This window comes from Apus apus, chromosome 6 (assembly GCF_020740795.1).
Source record: "Apus apus isolate bApuApu2 chromosome 6, bApuApu2.pri.cur, whole genome shotgun sequence".
Taxonomy (NCBI): domain Eukaryota; kingdom Metazoa; phylum Chordata; class Aves; order Apodiformes; family Apodidae; genus Apus; species Apus apus.
The window spans coordinates 14,242,902-14,270,836 of NC_067287.1; the positions used below are offsets into that span (position 1 = coordinate 14,242,902).

Below are 27,935 nucleotides of genomic sequence, written 5' to 3' on the forward strand. Positions count from 1 at the left end.
ATTACCCATTTGATGCTCTAACCCACAGGTAGAATGAGAGCTCAGAAATACTAATTTATTGTTCTTCCTATTCCAGCAGTGATCTTGAGTTTTTTTCTTTTGGTAGGCTAAATGTGGTGGGTTTCAGTTCAGCTATCAGTTTGAATAATTTCCAAAATATATACTACTTTTTCTTAGTATTGTGTGAGAGCAAATTGCATGTATAAGAAATTGGTCACCAGTTGCCCCAACTGTGGTGTTGTAGTAGTCTTATATCTTGATTAAACAGTACTTAATACTGCATGAAGAAAGGCCAGAAAAGACTGAAATAGTTAAATTTATACAGGTTTTATTGAAGTTCTGCAGAAGTTCTTGGAAAGACTCCAGTCAGTTTTGGATGAGGTTTATGGCTCACACCTTCCCCACTCCCTCCCTCTTCCCGAGCCCAAATTGCTTTGCTACCAATTTTTCTACCTCCTCCCTCCAAATGGTGCAGGGGGATGGGAATGGGGATTGTGGTGAGTTTGTCACATGCCGCTCCTTCCCCCTCAGGGGAATGGACTCCTCACACTCTTCCCCTGCTCCAGCATGGGGTCCCTCCCATGGGAGAGAATCCTTCATAACTCCTCTGACGTGAGTCCCTCCCACCAGGTGGTGTCATTCAGGAAAATGTTGCTTCAGCACAGGCTTCCCTCAGAGTCATGGCCTTCTTCAGGAACAGTCACCTCCCTTGGTGTGGGGTCCTCCATGGCAGCAGATACTCATCTGCTCCACCATGGTCCATCACAGGTTGCTGCACCGTGCTCCTCCATCAGCTGCAGGGGAATCTTTGTCCTGCCACCTCCACCCCCTCCTTTGTCACTGACCTTGGTATCTCTGCTCAGGTACTACTTTTGCCTCCCCCTCTCCTCTCCCTGTAAGGTGTTTTATAAGTTTCAGTTTCTGCTGCTTAAATATGATAACCAGAGAGGCCTTATCACCATTGCTGATGGGCTCAGCCTTGGAGAGGGGCAGGTCTGGCTTTGGAGCTGAGGGAGCTTCCAGCACCTTCTTACAGAGTCACTGGTGTGGGTCCTCTCCCACTATCAAAGCCATCACACAGACCCAACACAGCAATGGAGTTCTTCCATTCACTTTTTAATAGGAAAGGCTCTTATTCTTCCTTAAAATGCTTTAATATGATGTCACCTGTTCATTCAACATCTTGAAGAAGAACCGTCTTTGCAACTATACTCTGCCTCCAGAAATCTGGGTGCTTGTACACTTGGCTTAAGAGAAGTGCCGTGCCAGCTGGTGAACAAATTGCAAATACCTCTATTGCATTTCTAGGTTCAGAAGGTTTGTCTTTGAAGAACAGTAAGAACTCTTTTGGAAAGATTTCACTTATTAAATGTGTCATTAATCAGTCTGGAGATGATGGACTCAATGGAATTCTCAAATGTCACAAGATAGCTGGAGTTTCTAGCAGCTGGGTAGAGCAGAGCATCTCCTTTATTTTCTCTAGAGATTAGACTCTTCTTATCCCATTTCCTAGCCAATGAGCTTTTACTTTTACATTAAACCGGGTTCAATTATAAAATCAAGTGTCTGCCAGAAGTCTTCCGTGTACCCTGGAGAGTTTCAGAGCTGCTGCCAATTAAAGCAAAGGCCCCTGATCAGATGCAGGTTTAGGGGGAACTGTTTACTTTTTTGGCTTAGACCTGCTGAAATAATTTGAGAATAACATTCAGGTCAAATATAACTGTGTTTGTAATAGGAACTTCTCCCGCTTCACTTGATGAGCATTTTTCAAAGTAACCATTGTGTATTTCTTCTTCAAATGTTTGTCCTATTGTCACAAGGAAGGTAGGCAGTGTAGACCACTGTAAGGACAACACCTCTTGCCCATGTGTATAATCTACATAATTTGGTTTTGCTCTGAAATGCTGCTTTAAGAAGGTTTTTTGCTCCTAAGTGAGTCAGTTGAAGTGAAGCAAATGAGATACTTGAGTGCAGACTTGCATAACATTGGGACTTTGCTCCAAGCCCCAGTTTTATGTATAAGATCTGTAAATGTCTTACTACTTTGTGTTGAGTTACGTCAGTCACTAATGTCTAAATGTGTAAATGTCTAAAATGCCAAATAAAATTGGGCATCAACTTTTTAAATGTCCTGACCTCCAAAATCTTCTAGAGAAAGCTAACCATATTTGTTTATGTAACCACATATGACTGTCTTTGTTTAGTGTAATTTGTAATTAATTAGGTTGAAAATGGAGGTGGAAACATAACAAGAACAACCAGAAAAAAGCCTGTGGTATCTGTTATGTAGGCAAAATGCAGCAGGTTGTAGAAACTTTTAAAAGGTTGAGAGCAAATGTCTACTTTACTTCCCATCTGGTTATGTTCAGGTGGGTTTGAATAAACTTTGGATTATATCTCAAAACTCATTCTAATATGAGATACCCATAGATACTTTTTGCTGTTGCTAAATCAGGTATGTAGTATTCTGCACTTAACAGGACAGGGAATATGTAAATAACTTGATCTATATCTATCAAGGGTTTTTCAACCAGTGATAACTCGGTCTCAATCTGGTGCTTTATTTATTTTCCATTTTAGAATGAAGACTAGAAAGACATTTGAAAGTGATAGATAGCAGTTCAGCTGTCTAATTTCAAAGAGGAATTCCCCAAGCACTGTGCAACTTCCTACACATCCATCAAGTGCTGCTTATTGTAATTATCCTGTTAAAGTGAGGTACCAGCTCTGATGAGAAGTGGTGCCATGGAAAAAGCCTTTTACTCTGATGTTTTTATCAAATTCTAGTTGGTATTTTACAAAGCAGCCTAGTTCAAAGGAAACTGGCTGCAACAACTTCCTGGTGTGGCTTTGGAAGACGTGACTCCTTGAATGTGCCCTGGCTTTATGTATGGTTAAGGTTTTCTTACATGGCTTGAATGACCTGGTTGGGTAATCTGCAACGGCTGAACGAAACGGTGGGGTTGGTTTATCTACAAACTACAGCAATGCCCACTGGTACAGATTCTGCAGACTGCTTTGAGTTGAGTGAATGTGCTACCACTGATTTTTAGGGCTGGATGACTGAAGTGATCAACTGAGTTTAACATTGAAAGGGTGTTGGATTTCAGCACGCTTGCTGTGTATCTAATGTTTTAATAATTCCTCAAAATACCCTGTAGAAGACATGAGGCTTAGAACTGACCAGGAAATCTCACTGTTGTTTCATCTTGCTGTAAATACTGAATTCAAGTGACTTTTTCTTTGAGTTTTATTTCAGAATATATTTTTTTAATTATTTCTGTTATTATTATTAAGTGGGCTTTTATTATTTGAACTAGCACAGGGCTGTGTCAGTCTGAGTAAAAGAAAACATAACCAATAGTGCTACTACAAGTTATATATTGAATGTTTCAAATAAACCTAGGATAAATGCCTCATGATTTATTCTGTGTATTAGATTCAAGTAGATGAGGCAGTTTTTACTTTTAAGGTTATGTAGCATTGCTATAAATGGGCAAAACAAGTACTGTCATGAATGGCTGCATTTTTACTTATATTTAGAATAAGTGTAGTATGTTTGGGTGGATCTCTGTGCATTGGAGGATGCTTTGTTTTTTCACTTGCAGCTTATCTTGTTCACACCTCTGTAATGTCATTTCTGTGCGGGCCAACACAGGACATCTGTATCACATCCCACAGCACATAATAGTTCAAGTGGACTTGCTAATGCTTCAGTAACAGTTTCTGCAGTCAACATAGACCCAAATGAGTTTGATTTTATTGACATAAAGCTAAACTTAAGCTTGAAATGGGAGGTTCTGGGAAAACACTTTGCAGGTGTGGCCATATGGAGATTGTCTGTCTAGGCTACCAAATGAGCCCTTCTACACCCAGGCATGGTCTTGATTTGGAACATCTGGACAAATGTAGATCCTTCTAAGAACTGAGGCTTTGTTTTTTGATCTTCCCCCCCTTCACTTGAGGTTAAAGTAAAATTTGAAATCATATTTTTTTCCCAGAATGAACAGATACCTTTCCTAATGAGTTCCAAAGATCTCTGTTTGGGTAACAATCCATATTTCAGCCTTGAGGGCCATTAGAAATCCACTGAGATTATTTAACTATGAAGGTTTTCAGATGACTGAAAAAAAAAATAATTGTGATGTTGATTGTTTGATTTTTATTTTTTGCAGGGGAATGTGACCTTTTCCTGCTCAGAACCACAAATTGTTCCTATTACCTTTCTCAGCGCCAGTCGAAGCTACTTGCTACTACCTGGCACTCCTCAAATTGATGGTTTGTCAGTCAGCTTCCAGTTTCGAACATGGAATAAAGATGGCTTGCTTCTGTTCACTGAATTGTCTGAAAATTCAGGACCTCTCTTGGTTTACCTTCATAGCGGGAGATTGACTCTACTTATTCAGAATGAGACAAAGAACCCGGTGGAAATCAGTGAAGGTACTTTTGTTTAGTCTTATCTGTCCCTCTCTAAAATACAAAGGTCCAGCCCCACAGGATGAAGGGAAGCACCCAATCTTCCTTTCTCTTCAGACTTTCTCTTCCTTTCCAGAACTAGAACTTCTCTGTGCAGCTTGAAGTAGGTCTAAGCATGGAAAATAGACATCCTGAGATCTCTAGACTCAACATACTTGACAATTAGCTCAGCCTCTGTGTGTTTAAAGTCATGCTAAATTTTCTTCAGTCAGGTCACAGGAAAACCTTGCTTCCCATCCTCAGATTGTGGTGAAGTCAACTGCGAGCCAGCTTAAGCACTGCACCATTCCCCAGCACAGGTCAAGGCAGCCTCAGAGCTGGTTTCTTCCTCTGACTGTAGCTTTACATTTTCCCTTTATACTATGCTCAGAAGAGAGACTGACTATGGGCGTCCTCTCCTCGAGCTCCCTCACCAGCCTCCTTAGCCAGTTTGCAAGTTGTTTTGTGCAGGATGAACAAAGGGTGAAATGGGGTTTTCTCTCTGACCTAAAATTCAGGGGATATTACTTGTAAACCCCTACCAGAACAACTATGCATTGGCTTGCAGAGACAGCAGGGGAACAATTTCAGATTGTAAAACAGAGGCAGGACCTGAGTGGACCAGCTACCAGCAGCTCAGTGTGACCTATATGAGCCATGTCGGCATCTCAAACAGAAATGTTTGTAGGCCAAGGCCACTGCTGCTATGCAGCCATGCTGGGTAGGAGACTGGGAAATTTGTTTTCTGTGTAAGTTGAACACCCATTTTCCAAAGGTGGATGAGTAATAGAATGATGGAACTCAAAACTAAACAATAATAATAGTATTTTCTAAAAAAGCAGCCATTTAAAAATATGTATTATTAAAGTATTCCCAGTACAGACTAAAAGAGGGCTGATGTGTCCGTTAAAATAAGCAGAGAGAAAATCTGACAGAATTGTCAAAGCAGAGCTGTTCCATGTGAGTGTTTCATTCCCCTGTATTATAGAAAATGAGGCAGCCCTGAATCTATCCCTATTCATGTAGATTGCTACAGCCTTAACTTGCTGCAATTAAATGCTGAAAACTGAGTTTCCAACCTTTATTGCGCTCCTAATGAAATTGTTGACAAAGCTGAGACAATGTCAATATTTGCTTGGGTGTATTTGGTTTTATGTAGTTCTGAAAACATGAACCAGAGCCCAGCCTTCCATGCTATCCAAAACGTTGCTAAGCTGCCTGCTTACACATGGAAATATACAGAAACTACAAGTGCTGTGTTGTGCAGATGTCAGGTACTCACAATAAACTCATGCATCCTCAAGAACGGACCTATTTTTGCCCCAAATGGGATTTTGTTTTGACATATTTTCAAACTTTAACAACGTATTTCACCTCAAAATGGACTTGTTCTAGTTTAAAAATTATCATTTTTTTCTGGGAAGCCAGCTTTTTATTTTATTGAAATGTTGCATGTGTTAACAGCCATTGCCGTGGAAATTATTTCATTTTCAAATTCATAATGAAATGGCTTTTCCTACACATAACACCCACAATTTTTTTTTTTTAATTTTGTTTTGAATTGTTCTCACACCTCTTTGTGTCACTAAGTGCTCGTTTGTTTCTTCTGAAAGCAACATTAACAAAAAATATTCCATTAGGGAGGGGAGTAAATAGTAGTCTGCGCCTGCTCTCGGTGACTCCAGTTTGATGTGATTATATTTTGAGCTGTAATTAGGTTAGTTTTGGTCTGCATTACTGTGTGTGAGCTCAGAAGCTTGCCCACCAAGTTCCACAGCTCTCAGAGGATGTGGAGTTTCTTTGTAGCTGTGCAATGCTATTTCAAGAGCCATGAGATGCAACACTGACTAACAGAGAGGTTATTTTCCACTTTGCACAAGTGTCTAGAAGAAAAAGTAGCTACCCAATGTACCATAATCTCTCATGTACCTTCATAGGTTCCTGGTCAGAGCAATAATCCCAGCTCTCACAAGACCCATGTCAAAATCCAATATAGAATGGGTTCAGATGCGTCCATCAGCAAGACTGTGTGCTAACTCAGTGCTGAAGAGTTTTTTGAAACAAATCCTACTCATACCTTCTGGAGTTTGTCAGGTTTCATTCTGAAATCTGAGACAGGGTATGACAATCTCTCTGAACCTAATCTTCTGCAATCGCAGGCGTGTTTTTAGTACCAGAAGCTCAACGGAGATCATGTCTGCATGCTCCAGGGAGCTATAAGGCCTGTCCTTAAAATAAGACACAAAACCCCACAAAATGTTAATAGTGTGCAGCCAGAAAGGCAAAGGACCCTCCTAGCTCACTGAGTTCCTGCAGCACAAGAAACAAGTTAGATTAAAGAGTGAGATGACCTACTTAAGTACTCTCAAAAGCTTTCACTTTCTTGGCCTTTTCTTCCAGAGGTAGGTAATGACTCCTTTTCAGCTGCCGGTTCTCTCTCTTTTTTGGTGAGCTGCACATTTCTGGTCACAGGTTGGAAACAAAAGGAGGTATGTGGAACACAGTTGTCTTCTGCCCGTTTTTTCACTCTTTGTACCTGTTTTTTGCCAGGCACCAATCTCCACGATGGGCTTTGGCATTCTGTTAACATCAATGCCAGAAGACATCGCATCACCCTGACACTGGATAACAATGCTGCCACTGCTAGCCATGCAACCACTGTCTCAAGGATCTACTCTGGCAACAGCTACTATTTTGGAGGTAAGTTTTTTCAGGAAAATGCAGGACAGGTTTCCATGATGCAGATCTTCAGATGCTCAACACTGATCTCCCCCCATGTGCACTCTGCAGCCAAGAGCTAATGTAATAACTGATTTTACATTCCTTTTGGAGATGCAGTGCGTACAGCACTGTGGGAAGACTGAAGGGTCTTGGTGGCAGAGAATAAGCAGATTACTGGTAGCTGTAGCCAATGGGTACCTATATCTAGCTGGCAAAACATGCAAAACCTACAAAGCTGTATTAGTACAAGTGGTTTTTTTTGTGTTGTTTTTGTTTTGTTTGTTTGTTGTTTTTTTTTTTATTTCTGTTAAAAGGCCTGAGGACTACTATCATTAATATACCTGTAGAGATCACTGTCCTGATCAGGCTCAGTGACTTTAGACTTCAGACATTAATTGACATATGGCTCAGATCTACAAAGGTATTTAAGTACTGTACTCTCATGGAAATTAATGTAGATTTAGTTCAATTTTGAAAATGGAAAGAATAGTCTTGAAAAATACTACCTTCTGCTTTTTAGAGTGGAAGCATTAATTTAGATAAAGGGAGTGTCATCAACTGTCTTTTTGTCTAATATATTTCTGTGTAGTGCTTATTGCATTGAGTCTCTGATCTTGGTGAATCCTCTGGATACAGCTTTAAGTGAGGATGCACAGGAGGCTTTGGATCTCAGAGCTGGCCAAATACTGAGGAAGCTTAGGTTCAAAGGGTTTTCTTGCTTGTTGTCCACATGATTTTGTTGTTGTTGTTTTTTTAACTCTGTGGATTGCTTCAGCAGCAGAATTTAACCCATAATGATTTTACGAGTTGCACAGCTTTTTTATAGGGGTCAGTTGCTATCAACTGTGGATTTTAAAGACAATGGAAAAAAAATTGATTATGCTTCGGACGTGTGAAAAACCACATACTCAAATGTTTCCAGTAGCTGCTGTCTTTCTTTATTTTTTTTTTTTTCCCCCCTTCCTTACTGAACGATTTATAACACAGAAGGTTGCACAGAACACGGAATGAAAACATTTAGAATAATAAGCCTCTGAGTTCTTGCATCAAGAAATGCCAGCAGAAATAGAATTAGAGAATGCCAGGTTGGAAGAGACCTCAAGGATCATCTGGTCCAACCTTTTTAGGTAATACTATGGTTTATATGAGGTGTCTCACCTCCCTGATTAACATTCCAATATTTTCTCTGCCTCTTCCCTTTTTCCCACAGGGTGTCCTGACAATTTCACTGATTCCCAATGTTTAAATCCTGTAACTGCTTTCCAAGGCTGTATGAGGCTCATCTTTATCGATAACCAACCCAAGGACCTCATTTTAGTTCAGCAAGGCTCCCTGGGGAATTTTAGTGATTTACACATTGATCTGTGTGGCATCAAAGACAGGTAATTATTGTTTCCTCTTTCTTACATTTGTTCTTTTTTTCATCCTACTGGTTTATAAATACTGGTTGCATTAAGTGACAATTCTAATCTTTCAGCATTACAGATATTAGGCATAATGGACCTGTTAATAGAAAATATTACAGCAAAGACAGGAGGACTGAAGGGCAAATGGTTTCATTACATGAGGCTCTTTTCACATTGACTTGTAGAAAACAGAATATGCAAATTCAAACTACAGATTGGTGAAAGGATTAGATTTTATGCATAAACAACACTTGATAGCTTTGAAGTTTTAGGGGGGAATGAAAGAGAAGGAAAAAATATTTGATGAATCAGAACATGTCATCCCCTTAATATACTAGTGTTTTTACATAAGTAGATAATTTACAATTTTTCTTGTTAGCCATTACAGCACAGCATGTTTATAATGGAGATATGGTGCACCTCATGTGGCATACTGCCCATTCAGTAGGACGATATAATGACAAAATGTCTTTGTCTACCAGAGACACATTTCAGTTTCGATACTAATCTTAATTTCTCCTAAGCTGAAGCCTGACAGCATACCCCAATTTTCTCATAAAGAGTAGAGAGCAAATAAGCAACCAATATTTTTTTAAGTCTTTCATAGTTTCTCCTTTGCTTCCTATGAATATTTAGTGTCTAAATATTTCTAAATTCTTTCTGCAAATGTGTACTTTAAAGTTGGTCTGTGGAATCATAGGCTCAGATTTTGTTTTGTTGTTTAAAATCTAAGGTCTGAAAAATGGAAATGGAACTAATGGAAATTTAATGTGCTTCATACAGTTAAGCATAGAGTAGTAAGGACATTTTGGAAATGCATTAAGAGCTTAAAGCATCTAGTGTAGTTTTTTCAGATCTATTGCTTAGAGAGGAAGAGCTAAAGGCTGGTCTCCATTATTGTCTACTGTAGGGAGTCATCAGCCTTCTGGAGCTGCACAGCCTCTTATGTGAGACCTTTGTGCTCATCTTTCTGTGTTCATGTTTGACTCTGCTGATCAAACCTGTTCCCATGTTTAATGATGACTGAATTCAGGGGGATATGTGTTTCATATTTGGTGTACCTGAAATGACAGAATTTGTAAGATGCAGCTGATTCAACAAAAGGGAATAAAATGCAAACTTTCCCAAGAATCAAGATAAAGAAATTTTTTGCTGTTTTCCTGGAAAAATGGATTATTTAAGATTGATCGGACCATTTCAAGGCAACTTGTATATTTGTATATTGAAAGAGAAAAAATTCCTCTGTTACGATGCAGAGGTGCTGTGTGGTACATCTCCAGTGCCTTCATTGCCACCAAGTCCAGGCTACAGTATAAATCTGTGGTACTACTGCAAGTGTCTTCCTCATCCTTGGTATCCTAAGGATGACAAGTATCAATTTGTGATCCCACAAACAATTATTTAGGGCAAGAATTCAAACACAGTAAGAGTGGTGAAACTTTACACAATCATTACCTTGAGCATATCACACATGTAAATGAAAGTTATACCTGAGCTAGTGAAGATTAAAGCAATCCCTTCCAACGTGATTCTCTTGAGAGCCTTAGATTTATATGTCTGTACTATATAAGCTAGGTAGATGTATAGTAGATATGATCTATAATAGTTATGATCATATAGTAGATGTGATCTACCTAGATCTTGTAGTAGATACAATCACAAAACCAAGATAGATTGGAAAAAAAAGGATTTGATTGGAAAAAAAAAAAAGGATTTGATTGGAAAAAAGTGTTTCTCTCATGTCTAGACTTGGTGGTTCAGTGGAGGTGCACTGAAAGGGAAGAGAGAAGCCTGTGGTGTGGGAAAGGGTTGGGCTGAAGCTCAGAAATTCTGCTTGTCATAGAAGGGCACCAACCTCACCTGCGCTCTGGAGATTGCAGCTTTCTCCTTCAGTGAAACACCCAGAACTCTTTTCTCATCTTGCAACTCCAATAACTGTCCCGAAGCTGGTTTCCAGGGAAGAATGACGGAATTTTTTTCATTATTACTTTTTCTCCAAATCATATTACACAAATAACATATCTGGGACACAATCTTAAGAGAGGTTAAATTTACAGAATTGATGTCAGGAAGTTACAAAAGGTGTTCAAAGATGCCCAGGGTGAAGTACTGCTGGTGCAGTTCTGAAGTTGAGATTGGTTTTAGCAGCAAGGAACAGATTAAAAGAGGGATGAAATTCAAAGAATAAGGGACAATACAGACAAGAGGCAAATAATTTGTGTTATTTTGCCAGCACAATTGATGGTAAGCTGGGGAAAGAATAAGACAATATTTAGAGTGTGTTCCTTCTAATTGTTTTTGAAAATTTTAGGTTCTGCAAGCCTACAGTATGGCATAATTGGTTACAACAAATGATAGATGGAAAATTTGGGACAACGTGTGGTGGGATGTCCCTGGCTCAATCCCAGGTGCCCACCAAAGCTGCTTTATCACTCTCTCAGCTCAGTTGGACAGAGGAGAGAAAATACAACAAAAGGCTTGTGGGTTGAGATTAAGATGGAGATACCAGACATTAATTACCATCATGGGCAAAACAGACTTGACTTGAGGAAAATTTAATTTAATTTATTACCAATCAAATTCAGAATAGGATAATGAGAAAGCTTCCATCAGCTTCTCCAGAAGCCACCCCTGTAGCTTTCCACTACCAGAACCTTGCCACACAAACCCAATGCAGAACAGGAGATTTGAATTCCAATCTAAAGAGTCTATTGCTTTCTAGTCTGCATGGTGTAGCCTTATGTTTTCAAATGTTGTTCACATTGGTTCATTGCACAAAATGGCTGACCCTGCTATTCACTGTAATTCAACTTGTCACAGTAGTTCAACTAGGACAGCTAGTTGAACTAGCAGTTGAATTGCAGCAGCTCTGGAGAATAAGGAAGGTGGGGTCTGACTCTGGGGATGCAGTATCCAGCTAATCATTCTTTCTAAATAAGGAGTATTAAAAATCTTTAAAAATATCTTCTTCCAGAAATGTAATCTCCCTTTTCTTAATTATAAAATTTATTGCTGTATGCACTGTAAAGCACGTGTGTTTTGTAATTTTAATGCATGTGGGAATTGTGTAGCTTAATTAACATGTAAATGGGATATTTGTCATCTAAGCAAAAAACCCCTTTTGAGGAATATGCCTCTGTTTAGAAAGCAGTTTATTTTTTACACGCTTGTAGGATGAGCTCATTCAGACCTGGGCTCTGAAAGCAGTGGTTAGGTAGCTCACTGCAACTTGTGTCTGCTCTTAAAAAGAGAATTACTGACTTTGTTCTGAAAGATGGCAAAGTTGGACTGCTATTGATGCTGGCAGTATGTTTTTGAGAGAGAATGTAGTTGTGTAAGCACATTATACACAACCCCCCCACACATATACCATGGGTTCCCTGTATAAAGTGAGGAGCCTCCATTAATTTAAGTAGAGCCATCTGAGGGATTCAGCCTTAATATCATCTTATCTCTCACTACTAGTACTTGAACTATGCATGTGCTCAAGTGAACTTGGCCTGAATGCTTTCTCTCTTCTTCTATTTATTATGTCAATCCTTCACTTACTATTTATTAGGAAATAAATACCTTATCACTAGCTGAACTATCAGAGTACACAACCCAAACCGTTCTAAGATATTTAAAAGGAAGTGGATTTCATTTTACCCATCTTTGAAGTTGTTTTTTCAGGATTTCTGCTTGGTTAGAAGTGCAGGTGGACATTAGGGTGTGGTTTTTTTTTTCCTTACACTGGATAAATAAGTCAGAAAATATAGTTTCCTACAGTATGCTGGCATTTCTTCTCTGTGGTATGGTACAGAGCAAAAGGTAACAAGGTAGAGATGTCTGGAAGTAAAGGTGCCATGCAGTCCTTGAATTCAGATTCTTTTTGTTGGGGAGGGAAAGAGATATCTGTGAGTATCTATGCAGTTTTTTGCAGCAGTACATATATTATGTTGATCATCTCTGACCAAAAGCCATGTGGCATAGCTCCAAACAAATGTAGACTCTTTGAATTCATTTTCAGGTCAGAGTGATACATATTAAGTTCATGGCTACAGGAACTGTACAGCCCTGTCACTCCTGGTGTTTTGCACAATTTTTGAGGGGGGAAGGAAGGCATCTCCTGAAGGCAACATATTAAATATAAAATCTTCCTGGGGAATGGGAGAAGTAAGAAAGTCTAATGAGAACATAATAATGCTTTCTGTCTTAGACCCATAATCTGTTGGGAGGATGTCAGTGTTGAGAGATGGGGAGGTAGCATATAAAAATTCATTTGCTGCGCATAGATGCTGTAAGTCAGGAGGGGTGCACTCCGTTCTTGAGAGTTCCACCAAGTCTTTCTTTAGCTTTAGGTATATAGCCAGACTGCCTGTCCTTCACCTACAGGTAGTGTGTTAGGGGCTTTACAGATACAAACTGAAAAGTACTTCTGGTTTAGAGAAAAACAAATGAACAAAAAACACAACAACAACAAAAAAACAAAACCAAAAAACCACAACAGGATGTCTTTTTCCTAATGGTGTCTTCACTTATGCACTTTCCTTCTCAGTATTTTATAGCGTTTGCAAAGATTTCTTGACCCTGTCAAACAGCCTCCAGGAAATGGGTTAGGGATATGGTTACAGAAACTTCTCACTCAGCAGAGTAAGAAATCACAGCTACATCTAGTGTAGCAGCCAGCTGAACAGTGTGGCTGGCACAGAGCTGCTCTTTCAGTCTTTTTAACACTGAAGAAAGGCACAAGGCTGCTGCCTCTAGGGATCCCAGTGCTTCCCTTCCCTGGCTAGCACCTGCATGTGGCAGGATGGAGGGCTGAGTCTTGAGCCTTCTCAAGCTGACAAACACTGTTGTCTTTCTTGAGGAGAGGGATAACAAAAGTCTTAGTTTTTCTAGTTTTAGTCCTGATTATCTAACTTGAGGTTTATTTACTGCTGTGATGGAATATAAACTCAGATCAGTAGCTATTTTCTTCATTCAGTTTTTTCTCTTGTTAACTTAGAAGGAAAACATGCTTGCTGCAATACCCCTGATCTAAGCAGGACACTTGAGCCACAGCACTGATACCAAAATGTCAAGCTCTTAACGTCTACAGTCATCATTTTGGAATTTGGTGTAACTGACAACTCACAAATCTTGAAATACAAATCAGAGCTAGTGAGCAAAAGAGGTGGGCAGATGTGTCTGAGTGAGGAGCATGGGGATGAGCAAACCCTGTAAACACTAGTCAGGGTTGCCAGTTGGTGTTTAGCTGTCCTAGGTTCATCAGCACTCACGCTTCTAACTTTCTGCTCTCTATAAACATGTTCAAAGCCCAAACTTTCTTGAATTGCCCTGTCTATATGAGAAGACACAAAATAGCTTTAGAAAACATCTCCTGCAAAGATATTGATTAAGTTCTGGTTCTTTAGCCAGAAAAGAGGTTGCTGAGGGGAAGCAGAGTATAATGGTCTTCAGGTGCTAAAAGGCTGCTGCAGCACAGAAGGGAATATAATCTTTTCTGACCAGGCTGTACAAGGAGAGCAGCTATGGCATAGACTGCCTGAGGAGACTGTCAAGTGTCTGTCACTAGAAGGCTTTCAGAATAGATTAGATGAGTCTGTGAGAAAGAACAAACTCAGGTACGGATGATCCTGCCTTGGGGTGTGAGCATGGGCTGTGATCTTGTGAGTTCCCTCCAGCTCTGTGCAATTCTGTTGCATTGGCTCAGGCTTCTCCTCCAGCTGGAATAGCTGTGTCTTGTTCTTGCTTTAGGGGTTCTGAAACATCAACAACAATAAAATTGCTTAAGGGAAGAAAAAAAAGGAGAAAAAATACTGGGAAATATATTTCAGGAATTCAGCTCAGGATTTCACACACATGGAAGAAAGCTCATTTGCTAGGTGTATCTCTCAGATGCTCTACAACAGTGCTGTGGCAGGGAGTCGGAACCATGTAGCCTGTGTTTTGTTGCTTTGTTTGTTTGTTTTGTGCTTTTTTTTTGTTTTGTTTTGTTTTTTTAACCTGAGATGTATATTTTAAGTGTGGAGTGTAAAGAAATGGGGAGAAGGAGCAGCACTATCTACTCATTTATCCCTTCTCTCAATTGTTTTTTGATTCAAACAATACATTATTCATATTTGCAACTGCAGGTTGAAGCATCTTTCAGATGTGGTCAAAATGAGGGTGAAAAGTTTCTGTGCTCTTAGAATGAGATGGGGACTGAGGCACTGAATAACCATGGGCAAATTTTCCCACCTGTGTGTTGATCCCTTCACAAATTCTGTTTTAAGAGCTAGAAGATGAAATGCAAATCCAGTTGGCTGTGTTCACTGACCTCAGCCTTGGCCTAACCAGCTCTTTCCAAGAACATTCTCTCTGGGCCACTGAGAGGTGGTGCTATGTGCAGCTCCAAGAGGCTGTCATTCCAGTCCTTATGGCTGTTTCTAAAACTGACACTGTTCGTGTGCCACAAACTCTTCTCTATAAGAAGAGATTAAATAGTCTGGGACTCTGTTTAGTCTCGAGAAGAGAGAGGTGGGTAAGGTTGTGAGATGAGGAGCAGCATGAAGGAGGTTAATTATAAACAGGAATTTGCTGTTTCTCACGAATCCTACACAGCATTAAACTGGATGTTGTTAGATGCTGTAGAGGTCAAGTATAAAGGAAAAAGCCAGTTAAGTGTACATGAATCCAGAAACCACAGATCCTAGAAGCTGGCAAAGTGTTCAGTGGGATGCTCTTAGCTTATTTCATCAGCATCACATTATCAGAATAAAGAAATTGGAGGAGAGGCACTGCTGGTCTGACTCGAAGTCTGGAGGGAGCTGGTAATTTTAGGACTAGGAAGCTCAAGTTCCTCACTGTTTTAAAAGCATCCTTTTCATTGTGGGCAGCTCTTGGTACTTCCGTTGTTCAAAACAAAAAAGCTATTTTGTCATAGCTCTGCTAATCTCGAAATACACTGGAATCTGCAAATTTTGCTAAGTACTAATTCCTTCTGCACTGTTTTCTCTTCCTACATGGCATTTGAATAGGGAGGGTGTGGGTCATCAATCTGTGTGTGGGCAAACAATGGAAGGCACAGCCTGGGAGAAATCCAGGGAGCCTCTCATTTAAAAACAAATGAAATGGGTAGGAAAACAAATATGCAGATGCAGAGAATTTGGCCACAGTATTGAGAAGCTCTGGGATTTCCCATTCAGTAATTGGCCGGAATGCCAGATTTTGGGACTAGAAATGCTAGCTTCTGTTTGCTGTGGTTGTCATCCTGTTCAGAGAATAGATGCAGGAATGTGAGCTCAAGAGATATTGCAGCTCAAGAGTTGCCATGGATATTATGAAAATGTGCCAGAAAATCATTAAACCTCAGTCCAGCAACACTGTGGATTTCCAGCCCTTCATCATATGGCACAGATGCTCCCTTTGGGCTGAGTAAACCAGTCTGCTCTTACAGCAGATGGACCCTTTGGAATACATTAACAAGGGCTGTGGTGTTCCTGCAGCCTGAAGGCATGGGTTGATTAATCTTGTCCACTTCATTCATGCAGTGGGACAAACTGTTTTGCAGTGTTAGTCACAGAGTAGAAAATTCTAGTTCCAGGAGTTCTTGCACTATGTGTGTATGGAAAAAGGTAAGATCTGGTGTGGTTACCTGTTCCAGGTCCTCCAAACTCTAAAGAAAAGTGCTTAGGAGGCATTGCAGTTGGGAAAGCTTGTGCCAGCTGTTGTAAGGCTGGCCTCATTTTCCTCTGACTTGACACCTCTGATGGAAAAAGTCTCATATGTCCCTCAAGATGGTGTTAGACAAATGATTGCTTCCATCAGGCTTTTGGGATACATCTTGAGATGTATCACATCCTCGTGAGACACATTTTTAACAATGATATTGATTACATAAATGATTTTGAAGTCCTCAACACTCATCACAAGGACTTGGTATTTCAATTGACCAGAGGCAAAGAAAACTCTGTTAAGGAGCCTGAAATTTCAAATAATTTTACTATTCCAGCCAGCACTGAAGTAGCTTGTAACTGTTGGCTTTCTGGTAGTAAAGTTTGTACGACTGGTGATAGGGCTAAGGCAGATGCAGAAGCATGGTGTGGTACACCCGTTGTGATGATGTTGAAAGTTTATGCTGCATTTGTGCTTGTGTGTATGAGACTAGGTAGTCTTGGGATTAAGAAGGCAATTTATGTGTAGATCCCGTCATTATTCATAAATGACGTATGAGAGTAGTCAGAGCCTGCTTTCCTTTAGGCTCAGGTTTGCACTAATGCATAGATAAATGCATGCATTGCTCTGCTTGTCTACAACAGCTGGGGTACTTAAACTGATTGCTGCAGTTCTTGTCGATTTTGTGCTGATGAAGCTTTGACTGAGTTGTCTTATTTTCACTTGGCTGGTACCCTGCCCTCTCTATCGTAAACATTGACCATACTTGTCAAGGACAACTCTGGGAACTTGAGTTTCCTTAAGTGACCTGGGGAAGGGAGGAGGGGAGAGAAGGGGGCAAAAGGTACACCTTGAATCCACCTTGGCAGATGGATGGATGGTGCACCTGGCAGGACATCATGGGAATTCCAGAGATCTGCAATGAGAAACCCAGACCTGACCTCAGATACTTTCTTACGAATCCTGGCAGTGTTTCATCTCTGTAGCATCAGCAGGCAGATACAAGCTCATAGTGATATTGCCATCCTTATTAAAACAAGATTCATCTGCAAATTCCATTTCTCATAGCAAATACAAATGGAGAGAGCAGGGTGTGGAATACATAATAATCACTGTGGTGGGATTGGTGTTAACAGTTTGCCTCATTAGGGAGAAGTACACTGAGTTGATTCATGAGTTTGCTTCGGTGCACTACTCGAGTTGCAGAGCACAAATAACATCTTTAGTTCTTATCATTTTATTCCTACTCATGTTTTATCTGTAAAAATTCTTCATAACATTGTCTAAGCAAATTAGCTTAAAGTATTCTTTTTCTTGCTAAATAGAGTTGACCTTTTAAATCCTGCTTTATACCTACTTCCTTTGTAGATTCCATTAGATTTTACTATCAATACATACTTGTAAGATTATTTTTTTTTACTTTTTCCTCCTTTTCTTTTAGTACTGAATTTAACTTTGCTTCATCTGTTGTACTGTCAAAAAGAGCCTTCGGGAAATTAATAACTATTGCAGGTGAAGGATGTTAGGATAAACCAATGAAAGCAGTCTCTTTTTGCATTTCCCAAATCTCCTCTGAGGTTTAATGTATGCTCTGCAGCAGTAGCCAAACTTTGTATGATATTTCCACCCTGTCTCCCCTCCCCCCCCACAAGTTGGCCATGCAAACGAGAAAATATCCTGGATAATTATGCCCAGTGAGTTTTATTTATTACAGTCCCAGGCTGGGATTGAAAAAGCAAACACATAATATTGCATTCACCCCCATTTAAATACCTGCAGTGCATTGGAGAAGCAATTAAAAAACAAGCAACAGAAAATCTGGCACTCATTATTTTCATTCTCTGTAGTATTGTTATTTTCAGTATATAATATTTTTTCTGCAGATATTACAATTATTCTGTAGTCTAGATTATTTTTGTCTATGTGAAAAATCCTCTTAAATTTTCTGTTCTTGGTTTTATAGCAAGAAATTGGATGTTTTTAGATCACACTTGAATTTGTATAGGGGTCAAAACTGGGTCCAGTTCAACACATAAGAAGGGATTTCATCTGTCCTCTTTTAAAACACTTCTGATTTTGGATAAATGCCAAAGTAGGTTTGAATGTTGCCTGCCTGTATCTCCATCATCAGCCAAAAAACCAAAAGCATTTAAACTGCAACCTTCAGATGCTAGGATACCTGGATCTTTTTTCTAGAATTGCTCCATTAAATGCTGCATACAGGAGGGGCTGTCCTGGCTAGTTATAGGGATCTGATAGTCTAGGTTCTTTGATAGTCCTTTGATCTTTTGTGTCCTCCTTAAAAACTCACTTCAGACCTGGGAGTGATGGTTTTCCCCCTCACCTTTTGTCTCTTTGCTGGTGTCATATGTAGGCTCCAGTGGACATGTTTACAAATGGCACAGTGCACACTGGAGCTTCAGGTGGCCTTTCAGTTTCCATTGTAATGAAAGAAATTGTGGACCCCTTTTCAAAAACTTTTCCTTTTCTCATGCTTGCCTTGGTACTTCGTGAAACACTGACAATTTGCTCTGTGTTTGTGCAGCAAAAATTACATTCCATTGCATTTATTTTTCATCCAGTTCTTAAAAAGGTTTTTTCTTTTTTTTTTCCTGTTCTCTGTGCTGAAAACAAAGTGAAATGCTGGAAACAGTGATGTGGAAATGGAAGGGGAAAAATATCCTAAACCCAAACTATGTTGCATGACAGGGAAGGAAAAGGTGAAAAAGGTATCTTAATTCCTTGCAAAGATCAATATACTGTGGGAGAAATAGTATTAGAAATAAAGGAATACATTACATTCTGTGAGAGAGCAGAACCTCTTGGGTCCTTCCCAGAAGGGCCTACATCACAAATAAGACATGCTAACTAATGTAACTGAACCATTGTAGGTAGTTAGTTTTGGAGTGTGAGTCTTGGAAACCCCTTCAATAGGGTGAATGGGCAGGATGCAGAAAAACTGAGCAAAAGTTAAAAAATCCAAACCCACAAGCACCCAGAACCTGGGTATTGGCATTAAAATCCTCACAGTTCAGAAGACCATCCCCACATCTTCTTGTCTCTATTCTAATATTTTAAACTAGCCAATTAATGCAGGTAATGACAGAACTTTTTTCTCTGGCAGTTTAAGGGCTGAGTGACAGTGAAGTGTAATAAAACCATGCAGAAGAATTTCCTGCTCTTGGGCTGATATATGAGCTTTGCACTGTCAGATGAGCTCAGTCTGTGGTAGTTATAGGCCAAAAATATGTACAAAGCAGTGTCTATATAGGCTGGAGGATCCTACCTCTAAAGAGGGGGCAGTTTTCTGTCCTTTCTTTCACTTTAGTGTGAATGAAAGTGAATATTCAGATTATTTCGGCTATGCCATGAGTCAGTTTTGCCTGCCCTGCCTTAATTTGAAGGTTTTTGGTTTTCCCTGACTTTGTTTCATACATCCAAGACCAGCTGCTAAAACTAATCTGTAGAAATACTGTGTTTCAGAGCAAAGCAAAGACAGATTCTTAAGATTCATCTGCCACACTCACATCACTGCATCTGAACTGGAGACAGATTGTGTTTTAATTTAGTCTTTTGTTTAGTCTTGTTCTTTTTCTGAGTGAGATCCAATGGAGAATAAAAGGCAGGTTGAATTTTGATAAGAGGTTATTTAAATGGTTTTTGGAGCCTGACTTAAGTGTGCAGTTAAGTTTCTGGGTACCTGAATAGAGTTGGTCCCCTTTGCTATTCCTTTAGTCAAAATTCATGGGCTGTGCAACCTCGTGGTAAATGAAAGGCCAGCTTTCGTGGATGCATGTAGGATATAATATCCTGTCCTTGTTTGTTTGATTGATTTTTGCAGATGGCTTTTCTGCTTTTGCTTTGTAAAATGATGAGTTCTAAATGGAACAGCTGTCTGTACACGATGGTTTATTTGTTTCCCTTTTTTAATTTTCAAATTTATTTATATAAAATCCTTTCTGCTGATGCCAAGCCAAACTGTCAGCACATTTACCCCTATTAAAAATGTAGGTGTTCTAACAACAAAGCAATCAAACCTTAAAAAAATTGGTTTTATATATGGCATAGACAACAGGCTCTTTTCACGCAGATCCCAGCACAGCCTCCCCCCACAGCTCTGTCCCAGCACCATGCCTGAGGGCACTTGGCATCAATGTTCAGATGTAAATGTACATCTCACAGTGGTTTGCAAGTGCAGAGTCTGAGAACCAAGGTGGCCAACAATGGAAAGAATAATATATTCTAAAAGTTCAAGCATCAAGTTTTGCAAATCTCTGAAAGATGAAAAATGTACCTTTGTGATAAATTATTAAAATTACAAAGATGCTTTTTTCTTTATTTTTTTTTTACATCTACTGACTGTGATAGAGTAAATAATTTCCATTATGAAAAAGAAAAATCATCTTTGCTTACATTACTCTTTTTCTGTTTGTACTCCATGACTTCTCATAATAAATTTATAGAAGAAAAAAGAAAACTAAACTATGCAGCAGCAACTTCAGTGTTCTAAAGTTACAAGAGGAGAGAAAAGTTAGGTGCTGTGATGAGGAGGAAGGAATATGTGCTGAGGAAAAGCAAAGATCTGTAGACTGTTAACTCTTTTGTAGCCTGTCTTAACTTTGCTTTTACTCACTCTTTCCTCCTTCCTCCCTTTGCTTCTGTTAGTTCTCTTTTCTCACTTTAGTTAAGGAGACCTAGCCCACTATTTTGACACAAATGGGCATTCAGGGGCAAATAAGAGTGGTGTGTGTTCCTGTGGTAGTTTCTTTTCTAATGCTCTCTGATCTTAATTTATTTTCCCTTAGTAAATCCCTGAAGTTGTCTCTGTAGTCACACTGGTGGATTTCTCTACAAAATGCTTGTCCAGTCTCCTCTTTGAACATCTTTGAACATTGCAAAATAAGCTTTTGCAATGAATTTCACAGATTCACAGCCCAGCCGAGCAGGACAAAAATCCATGTAGCTACAATTGGCCTCAATCTATTGTGTTGAGTGGAAATAGACCATTTTACCAAAGCAAAATATAGGCTTTTATGGTAACACCATGAGTTTCATCAGACATACATGCCTACTATATGAAGCCATCCCTATTAATGTTATATTTTGTTAATTATACATGAAATAGCCACAACACATAAAATAGGAAAACATGCTGGACATAAAATGAATTTGAGATAATATTTAGGCAAATGCTTTCTTAAGAGAAAAACTTTTAAAATTTCACATGTTTTCATGTTGTGGTGTTGCTAAGTTTTAGGGACTTGCTGGTTGTCTCAAAATCATATCGACATACGCAGATTGGCAGTCTTAATATTGAGAATTGGGTGTGCCTTTTTTGTTTCTCTCTCTGATAGTCTCTTTTTTTAGTCACTTTATTTAGGAAGAACAGAGAGTGGTGCAGGCAGGATGTGTTGTGCTGACGATAACACAATCTGAGAGGTGCTTATTGAAAGTACCGGGTTTATTCCTAGTCAAGTGTGGCATCAAATGTGTAGAACTCCTTCAGCCTTCCCTCTTGAATAATTTTGTCATTGTTATTTCTTCATCATTCCTATCAAAGGGCTAAATTTTGCCCTCCAGTGTCTATGCAGCTTGTCCTTTGAATTCAAAGGAAGCACACATACAGTTTTGAAGGTTAATGTTTCATCTAAGGACAGTGAATGCTTTTGTGCAGGCTCTGCATATTGCTCACTGAGATGGCTAAGGTGTGTTTTCCAGCTTGGCTGAAGGGGGAAAAATTTTATTTGCTTCATTTATTATTTTTTTTTTTGTAAGATTCATTCACCATGATATATCTTATGAATTAATCTAGAATCTGGAAGATCAGAGTCCCTGGTCTAGCACAAATTGTTTTAGGCAAATCATTACATCTCAAAGTGTCCCATTTATGATCCTCACAAAAAATCGAGTCTATCTGTTTGTTCTTTTCAATTGCAAATAGGTCAGGAGTTGCCTGCCACAAGTTTTGTGTATGAAACCTGCAATACCACTACATTTTTTGCTAAATTTACTTTATTCTACTAGAATGCAAATATGAATTTGTATTTTCAATTAGATGTACTTAAGTCCTTCAACGTGAGGATCCAGGACAGCTAGCAAATGGAACAACCTGTAATTTATCTATGCCTTGGTTAATTTTAATCATAGCTATTTCTTAATTTTGAGTTCTCTGACAATTAGGATAAATTGTGTTCTAATGAAGACACAACTGCTCAGCTAGAATGAGATTATGGTAATTATTAGAGTTGTAGAGAAATTTTTTCATAAGCTCTTGAAAGGGTTAGTTATCTGACCAAAAACAAGATCAGTGCAGTTGGTGCTAATTAAAGCAAATAGACTAAGGAATAAAAAAGGTTTAATTCTGAATTTATGAATATCATTAAAAGCTTACGTGGCTAGTTTGTCTTACATTTTGTACATTGTTGGAGGAAGAAAAAGTGTCTGCATTTGTAAGACAAGTAGAAATGAGAAGTGACCTTCAACTTTGTGAAGTCTTTAAAAGGAAACTGTTTTAAGGGAATAAATGTGGCTAAGCCTCTGATATCAGCCTTTGGCAAACTATAAATGACTAGTAATTAGCTTTACTGCATTGGGTTAATTAATAAAATATAGCTTAAAAGAGGCAGAAAACATTTGTCCATTACAGTGATGACGTAACTTATTATAACAACACAGTACTGTTCGTTTTACTTCTCCAAAGACCTTTATTAACATCAGATGTTTCTTGTCACCAGCATCCATGTGATGTGAATATAACTACTGCTGTGCGGGTGACATAAATGAATTTCACCAAATAGCAAACTAGAAGTAAAGGCAATGTGCTGAGGGCAAGAGCAGGCATAACCAAAGCACGAATATGAGCAACATGTGCTCTTACAGGCAAAATTCATTTATATCACCATAGAGCTGTTGAACCACTGTGCTTCTGCAGCCTCTGGGATGAGTCTGTTGGGGAGCTGCTGATTCAGGAGAGGTGGTGCAGTCCTGCAGAGTGTAGCTGGGTGCAGATCACACACCAGCCAGTCCTGCCTGTGCCATCCTGGAGGCTGCTCTTGCTTTCTTCAGCATTGACCCAAAGCCTCTAAATCTCTCTTCTCCATTTCCAAGAGAAGCTGTAGCAGCAGAGGAGCTGACTGGACTGTCATTGTGCCAGCAGAGTGGTAGGCTCTGTTAGCTGATTTCCCACCATACCAATAGAAGCCAAAATATCATTGTTTCTCAGACATCCTGCCATGTAATGATGGGGCAAACCCAACTGTTTATTTCTTAGTTTCTTTCTAAGTTTCAGAAAAAAAGGTGTTCTCCACAGCACTGAAAAAAGGTCCCTGGTGAGCTGGAAAACCAAGCATCCATTTCCTATTGTCTTTTCTCATTTTCTATTTTAGACCAATGATTAATAAAAGCCATAAAAAATTTTTTTATAAGACCACTATATCTTACAATTATTTTAACAGATGTTACAGATAGTTATAAATATCATACTGTCTTCTTTATATATTCTTATTCCAATAATACGTAATTACTATAATAATTGAGTAAGCATTAATAAAATTATTCTTTCACATTAATATTTTTATATGATCTCTAATTTTATGTATAATGTTAGGAATAGTGATCAAATAAAACAGATCTAGAACAAATCTCAGACTCACATAGACAAGTGCATGTATGTCTGCAGGCACTTTTATACAGCATACTGAAGGTAAGAGGTTAGTCTGACAGGTCTTTCTATACAATGCAAAAACATTTCCTAAGGATGAGATGAAGTGCAATAAAATAATGTCTTCAGCTACTGCAAATGTAGGTAGCCTCAGTGACATCACCACTAACACCACTGAATGATCTGAGCCATAAAAAGGATTTTGAAGCTCAATTTATGGCAAAGAAAACTAATGGAGTGCTGGTGTGTAAGAGAGAAATTGGTTGTCTGTTTTCTATCCACCCACCCATCATAATTGAATCAGTGGTATAAACAAGTTACTCATTTTTCAAAGATCAAACATACAGTGTAAGAGATTATCTAATATACAGTTAGAGGAATAAAAAGGAAAGAAAAGGCAAACAGTGGAACAAACTCCATTTCCATTTAGACTGGCATGACTTTGTTGTGCTGCCTGTGTTTACAGCACTGTAGTTCAGATCATCATTTGCTTATTTTCCTGGAGATAGAATTTATCTCCTACAGCTTTTATTCCTCTTCACTCCCAAGCTGCATGCTGTTGTGCCTCTTTCTTCTTTCTCTAATTTGCTTCACAATAATACTTCAGAGGTGCAATGACTGAAATGAGGGGAAGAAAAAAGTGTACAGAACTCAAAATTTAAACATATTTTTCCTCTCGCTTCTGTGATTTTCATGCTGTTTTTGTTACCACAAATGTAACTCAGCCTAATTTTTATAACAATGATGCTTGTTTAATCAGAGAACGGGGATTCTCCTTTGAAACAAGATTTTTATAGCATTTCACTAGTTACTTGTCCTTCTCTGTGCTCAGGAAGTTTGTGACACACTAATTGCGAAGAAGTGGAGGACAAGTGAAATGGTTTTTATTGACAATTGTCTTTATCTACTTGCTGGATACATTAAATGTTTTTTCATCAGTGCTTGCATTTGAAGTGAATCACATCTGAGAAGGATAATTATTTCAGGTTTTATACAGTGATTCAGCACTAGGAAACTCTTGCCTGAAAGGAGTTGAGACAATTTTATAAGTATTTTTATCAGCATGTTATTTTTAAATTAATGTTTTTCATTAATTACATTTTTAAAAAACTCTCTTCAATTAGGTGTTTACCCAACTACTGTGAACATGGAGGAAAATGTTCTCAGTCCTGGACCACCTTTTACTGCGATTGTAATAATACAGGCTACACGGGAGCTACCTGCCATAACTGTGAGTAAACCCACACATGAAGTGTTTTCTACTACAACTTGTATGTCATGGTGCACATAAACTAGAGAGAAGCTTTGTGAGAGGTCATGTTGTATTATAGGAAGTAGCGTGTCCTGACGTGGTTCAAACAGGTTAAGAATTGGGCTGGGAGTGCACAGGAATCCATTTGTAAATATACACGTTTCCTGACAGATATTTTGGAGAAAACAAAACTAGATTTTAATTAATTTTCTACATTTTTCCCCTCATATTTTGCATTGATATGGAGAATATTAATTTGTTACATACACATTGTAGACGTATATTGGTCATTAGACATTTAGTTTAATTTAGGTGGGTTAAGCTGGCTGATTTTATTGTGTTTGGGCCTGTACATCAATTTTGGCACCATGGGCTTGTTTTCAGATTAGCTGAAAGTTCATGTTCCAAGAATTCAGTTTTCAACAGTTTATAGTTTTGGAATTTTGCTGAACTATTATTTGGGCTGCTGCTATTAGCAAGGATACAGTATCTGGAAGAGTGGCAGGATATGAAGTATTCAGCTACTAAATCCACAGCCAAATGGATCTTAAGGTGTTTCAAAGGGTGGTTGGTTTTGTTTGTTTTTATTTGTTTGGTTTGGGGGTTTCTTGTGGGGTTTTTTTGGTTTTTGTTGGTGGTGGGTTTTTTTTAAGAATCAAACATTAGAGGTACAGCATGCTGAGAATTCTAATAAAAAATAGAGAGAGGGGAAGCCAAAACAAAGGCTGTTCATACAGCTGACTAAAATGGAAAACAGTTAGAAAATGAAGGTAAGCTTCCTGCTCCATCACTGTAAATAATTCAATAACAAAAGAGTAAGAATAGCCATTCCAGGAATACAACTATAACCACTCTAGGTGTTTGATGAGCTCTTGGATGGCAGATCAGATGAGACTGGTCAGAGATGCATTTTTTTAATCTGTGAAGCTAAAAAGCCAAAGAGAAGAAAAGGTACTTTGTGGTTTGAAGCTGAGAATATTGGCAGCTGTACTGTAATTCTGGAGACTTTAATGGTTTGCTAATCAACAGTGAACACATTTTGTGGCGTGGGCTCTGCAGCTGAGGGGAGACACTTTTGAGATGTCTATTCATAGATTTGTCACCTGAACTCTGCATTATAAGTACAAAGGAAGCCAAGAGTTTGATGCAGGGAATGAAAATGGGAAGAAAAATGCTGAGTTTATGATTTTGAAAACAGGGTTTAATTTTTGTCCAATATTTTTTCATTCCGAAAGGCATCAGCCCTCTTCAAAGCCTCCAAACCCAACCCAAAGTGCATGCAATTATTGAGACCATAGCAGAGTATTTATATAAGCTGATGGCTGGTATAAAACTAGATGGCCAAATTGGTTGGTGAGAAGGGAGAGGCTCCTTAGGGAAGGATCAGGTCATCCCTGTTGGCCATCAAAGGCAATAAGGGATGCTAACCTTAGGCTGCTCTGTGCTGTTGTGGCTTGAGGCCTGAGGCTCACTCTGTGCCAGCTCAATGTGACTTGTTTTCAAAGGAGATCATCTCATTACTGCAGAGGACGAGTTCATGACTAGTTTTCCCCATAGATATCTGCATGAAGCTAGTGAAGGCTCCTGTGCCCGTGAACCTGTGCCTGTGCTTTCAGACACATACCTAGCTCCAGTTATTTAAGGATCATTGATTTAAAAACTACTCTGAAAAGTTTCTCAGGAATATCAGTTAAGACTTTCCAGCAGATCAAGCTGTGCACACAGTGAGGTACAGCTATTCAGCTGCTCATCTTATTTATAACCATATTATCAACAGCTTATTTGATTCCAGCTGGATTGTAGAGGCAGCTTCCCTGTAAGCCAAGCAATGCTAATGAACAGCAACATTAGTCTGGAGAAATGCATTTGTGTGCTTGCAGTATGTGTTCAAACCCTTTCAAAACTGGTGGGCAAATGCAGACTGTTGATAAAAAACCTCCAGAACAAGAGACGTTGTCACTTTCAGCTGATAGTGGTTGACCTAGAAGAGTACTTTGTAGCAGGGGAATGAAAGCTGCAGATCTGATCAGAGAGTTAACTCCTCACTGTACAGGCAACCCCTCCAATCATGTAATTCAGTGTAGTTATATCAAAGTAAAACATCTAATTTCTTGAGGTCTGAAACATTATCACAACAGATTTTGATTTTTACTGCAACACTGAGGCTGACAGGCCTTAAATTGAACTTGTACCACTTTGGAGAGGCTATTTCTTTTATTAAACTGCCTTTCAGACCCAAGTCCATGCAGCTGCAGTGGAAAGATTTAGCTGGCAAACTGCTGCAAGTCAAACATAATGTGAATAGTTTCATTGTCAGCTGGATTTCTTTTCTGTTTGAGTTGCACCAGTGTAGTTTTTTTTTTACTCTTTTTGGGGTGGTAAGAGGTGGGTGCCACTGGTTGAACAACATAAACTATCCGTTCCATGTCATGCTTTCAGGAAGAACTTCATGAGATGCATCTGCAAACCAGAACTAATTGATTTATGTTTTACTAGCTCAGACTCAGAGACCTTACCATTTTAAGAACTGAGATCTGAAGATAAGTTGTTCCTAACTTACTGTCATAATCTGTAAAGTGTCGAAATACATGTTGTGGCTGACACATAAGCAGTCTTCCAAATATTCATGGGCCACACTGGATCCTACTGTGAGGAACAGCTAACAACACAGACTATGTATCCCTGCTCCAAAGAGTTTGCAGTTAAGTTTCTGAGGGGGAAAAAAACATGCCAGCACAGGTGATGGAGTGCCAGAAAGTCTTCATCAGCATCATAGGTGGCAGTTTCAATCTACCAGGCACAT

At 39.0% G+C, this 27,935-nt stretch overlaps 1 protein-coding gene across 1 annotated transcript in view; it reads left to right on the top strand.

The window, feature by feature from the left end:
- Positions 1–27,935, top strand: part of CNTNAP5 (contactin associated protein family member 5) — a 265,506-nt gene that overhangs the window by 138,449 nt on the left and 99,122 nt on the right. The window contains exons 8-11 of the mRNA XM_051623680.1: positions 4,176–4,440; positions 7,006–7,155; positions 8,387–8,558; positions 25,005–25,111. Of these exons, the coding sequence (XP_051479640.1) occupies positions 4,176–4,440; positions 7,006–7,155; positions 8,387–8,558; positions 25,005–25,111 (694 nt within the window). The remainder of the gene's footprint in view (positions 1–4,175; positions 4,441–7,005; positions 7,156–8,386; positions 8,559–25,004; positions 25,112–27,935) is intronic.